The sequence below is a fragment of the Benincasa hispida genome, chromosome 12 (genome assembly GCF_009727055.1).
Source record: "Benincasa hispida cultivar B227 chromosome 12, ASM972705v1, whole genome shotgun sequence".
Lineage (NCBI taxonomy): Eukaryota > Viridiplantae > Streptophyta > Magnoliopsida > Cucurbitales > Cucurbitaceae > Benincasa > Benincasa hispida.
In genome coordinates this window covers 37,466,390-37,469,632 of record NC_052360.1, presented here as the reverse complement: position 1 = coordinate 37,469,632, position 3,243 = coordinate 37,466,390, and the positions used below count along the sequence as shown (strand labels likewise).

The 3,243-nt window shown below is 28.5% G+C and overlaps 1 protein-coding gene across 1 annotated transcript; it reads left to right on the top strand.

Annotated features, from left to right (window-relative positions):
* Positions 1-282: 282 nt before the first annotated feature.
* On the top strand, positions 283-2,849 carry LOC120092869 (putative transcription factor bHLH086). Its single transcript, XM_039051113.1, has 5 exons — positions 283-792; positions 1,771-1,875; positions 2,005-2,070; positions 2,449-2,514; positions 2,718-2,849. The coding sequence occupies exons 1-5, from the start codon at positions 283-285 to the stop codon at positions 2,847-2,849; spliced, it is 879 nt and encodes a 292-aa protein (XP_038907041.1).
* Positions 2,850-3,243: the final 394 nt, after the last annotated feature.

The following is a 3,243-nucleotide window of genomic DNA, read 5'->3' as shown; positions in this document are numbered from 1 at the left end:
TAAAACGAATGTTGAGTCATGAACAAAAGAGATGCGATATTTTTTAGACAACCTAGACAAAGAAAACAATATAGGGATTTATAATTGAAATTAAATCGAGTCAACAAACATAAAAAGAAAAGAAATTATATGATATAGTCTAATTAAATACATATTTTAAATAGCATTGGATTAGTTACAAACCCTACAAATAGGGTCCAAAAAAGTACAAGTGTTGTGTATCCTTTTGAGTACTTTTTAAAACACTCTTTTCATTCTCTCCTCTTCTCTTCTCTCTTTCAAATGGCACTTACAAATTCAGCTGTACAAGAAGTGGATGGCATGGAGAAAAATGGTGGATATTTGAAGACTTTAGCCACTGGAAAAGGCCATGAAAATCCCGACGGTAACTTCGTGTTCCGAAACACGACGAATTACCAACTCGATCATCAACAACAACAGCAACAACAACAGCAATCTCTCATCAATTTCAAGTGTGGGATTGAGAATACTATTTTGGGTCATAAGATGAATAGTGAATCTTTGTTGAGCTTTGAAGCACAAGGGATTTGTCAATTAGATCACACTTATAATTGGGACGATCAGCAACGTGTGATGGAAGATCCTAATTGCTTTCAAACAGCTACCAATCATAATAATTACAGCCCTTCAAAAGATCATCATAATAAAAATGGAGATAATGGGTCTGTTTATGAGTGGCTTTATTCTGAACCTACAACTGATTTTTCTGATGCCATTCAAGAAGCTGAAGCAACTCAGGATATTATTCTCAATCACAAGCGATCCCATACGGTACTAAATTATAAGTTTTGTCTCTGAACTTTCAACTTTCATTTATTTTCAATTCCTTCTTATTTTGAAAAAAATTTCATTGTTTGATAAGAGGGAGTACTTCTCCGATCTGTTTTGATCTTTTTTTTTTAAATTAAGTTTATAGACATTAGTCACACGAGTTGATTTCTTTGCTTAAAAATGATGCAAAACCATTTTCCAAAATATTAAGCAATTTTTTTAAAAAAAAGTTTTTATAATTTTGTTTTTCATCTTGAAATTTTTTCGTTGTGGATCCAAATGTTTCTTTATGAAAGACAAAAATCATTAGGAAGAAATGGTAAGAAAACAACATAAATTTTCAAAATAAAGAAATTAACTGATTATTAAACATAACCTCATATATTGAAATTTTAAAATTAACCCATTAGTGTTTAAGGACAATTGCAAATTTAGGAATTAAACTCAAAGTATGAATAAATATAGTACAATGTAAAAGAATTTGCATATATAACAAAATTTAGATTTGGATATTGAAATCTATTAGTGATCGACCATATCGTTAATTTGAGTCTAACAGTGATACAATTCTATCATTCATAAATTTTTGCTATATTTATAATTCTTTAGAAATGTTGTTATACACTAATTATTAGCCTTAAAAGTGTCGTTCAATGTAATAACTCTAATTTTTAGTGAATAAACATGAAATGTAATCTCAAAACTTATTGGCAATATATAGGAGTAACTATGTATACTATAAATATCATGAGATCTCTTCATCTTTTCAACATGGGATCTTTATCCTAACCCTTCGAGATGGTGTCTCATTCCATTCACCGTTTTTTAGTTGGATCCCAATTTTCTTTTTTCTTTAAATTGATTACTCATTTTTGTTTCATAAACTCTGCTACCATATTAAGATAAGTGACAGTTTTGTTTGTAAGTAAATTGGTGTCAAGTCACTGACAAAAGAAGAATTTGATTGAATATTGAAAGGGAGAGAGCAGTGGGAGTGTTTGTAAGAAACAATGTACTGCTGCAGCTAAGAAACAGAAGACCAAATCACCAACAACCAAGGATCCTCAGAGCATTGCAGCCAAGGTTTTTTTTTAATTATTAACAACGTTAATTAGTTTGCTTGCAATTTAAGGAACAAAGTAGTAGTAAGATTTAAGGATCTGAAAGAATGTCTGTTGTATGTTCTATTTTGTTGTTTGTTTTATTACTTAGAATCGACGAGAAAGGATTAGCGAGAGGCTCAAAATACTCCAAGATTTGGTTCCCAATGGCTCCAAGGTAATCTTTCCATCTACCACTAAAAAAAAAAAAAAAAAGTTAAAATTGCAAATTTAGAAAAATTTAAATTTAAATTTTTATAGTTTATAATTAAAATTTGGTCCATGTGGTTTGAAAATTTTTTTATAAATAATCTCCGTTGTAATAACTACTCATAAGAATTTTGTCAAACCATAAAGAGTATTTATGAAATTTATCAAATCAGAATAAGTAAATTTTAACCCCCAAAATCAGAATGCCTAACAGAAAAAATTTAGATATTTATATATACTACATTATAATGTGCATAAGAACACAAGCAAAAAGATAAGAAAAAAAGTTATGCTGTAAAATAAGAAAAGCTTTGACTTTTTTTTTATAAAAAAAATTATTTTTCAGGTTGATTTGGTAACCATGTTGGAGAAAGCAATTAGCTATGTCAAATTTCTTCAACTACAAGTGAAGGTACATATATAATTCCCATATTTTACTTTCTTTCCAATTTTCTATTTTCATCCTTTTTTAGATTAATTCAATATTTCATTATTATTGCCCCCAAATTTTTTACATTTTATTTTTTTAATCTATAACCTTTCAAGAATGAAGATATAAAAATGATATCCCAACTTTATTATATAGTCTCATTTGATAATTAATTTGAATTTCAGATCCTAGCGACCGATGAATTTTGGCCTGTTCAAGGTGGGAAAGCTCCAGATATTTCACAAGTAAAAGAAGCCATTGATGTCATTCTTTCATCTCAAAGAGAAAGAAGCTCAAGCTCAAACAGTGAAAAGTGATATAATATTATTATTGTTGTTGTTGCCTTCTTGGTAGATAGAATTTATGACAATAATTTTATATACTTCTCAATAATTCAAATTCCATGAATTAATAAACTATTTTAATAAACAAAAGAGAAAAAAAAAATAGGCTAATTTGTTTTGAAGTCAGCCACTGTTCTGGCAACAAGATTGGGATCAGAAATTAATGCATCCTGTTTCCTTTTTTTTTTTTTTTTTTTAATGGAGAAAATGTTGTTTCTCTTCTAGCTAGTTATAAATTCAAGGACCCATTTGGAGATCTATTAAAAAAGAAATTATTTTTGAAGGAGAATCTACCAGCGAAAATTTATAATTTATATGTATATCTTTCTGTATAATTACATTATAGACTACTAAATGAACAAAAGTA

Excerpts from the sequence above, each read along its gene's own strand:
- LOC120092869 (XM_039051113.1), top strand. The coding sequence starts at position 283 with ATGGCACTTACAAATTCAGCTGTACAAGAAGTGGATGGCATGGAGAAA. Across the intron at positions 1,876-2,004 it reads CTCAGAGCATTGCAGCCAAG|AATCGACGAGAAAGGATTAG; the intron begins GTTTTTTTTTAA and ends TTTATTACTTAG. Across the intron at positions 2,515-2,717 it reads TTCTTCAACTACAAGTGAAG|ATCCTAGCGACCGATGAATT; the intron begins GTACATATATAA and ends TTTGAATTTCAG.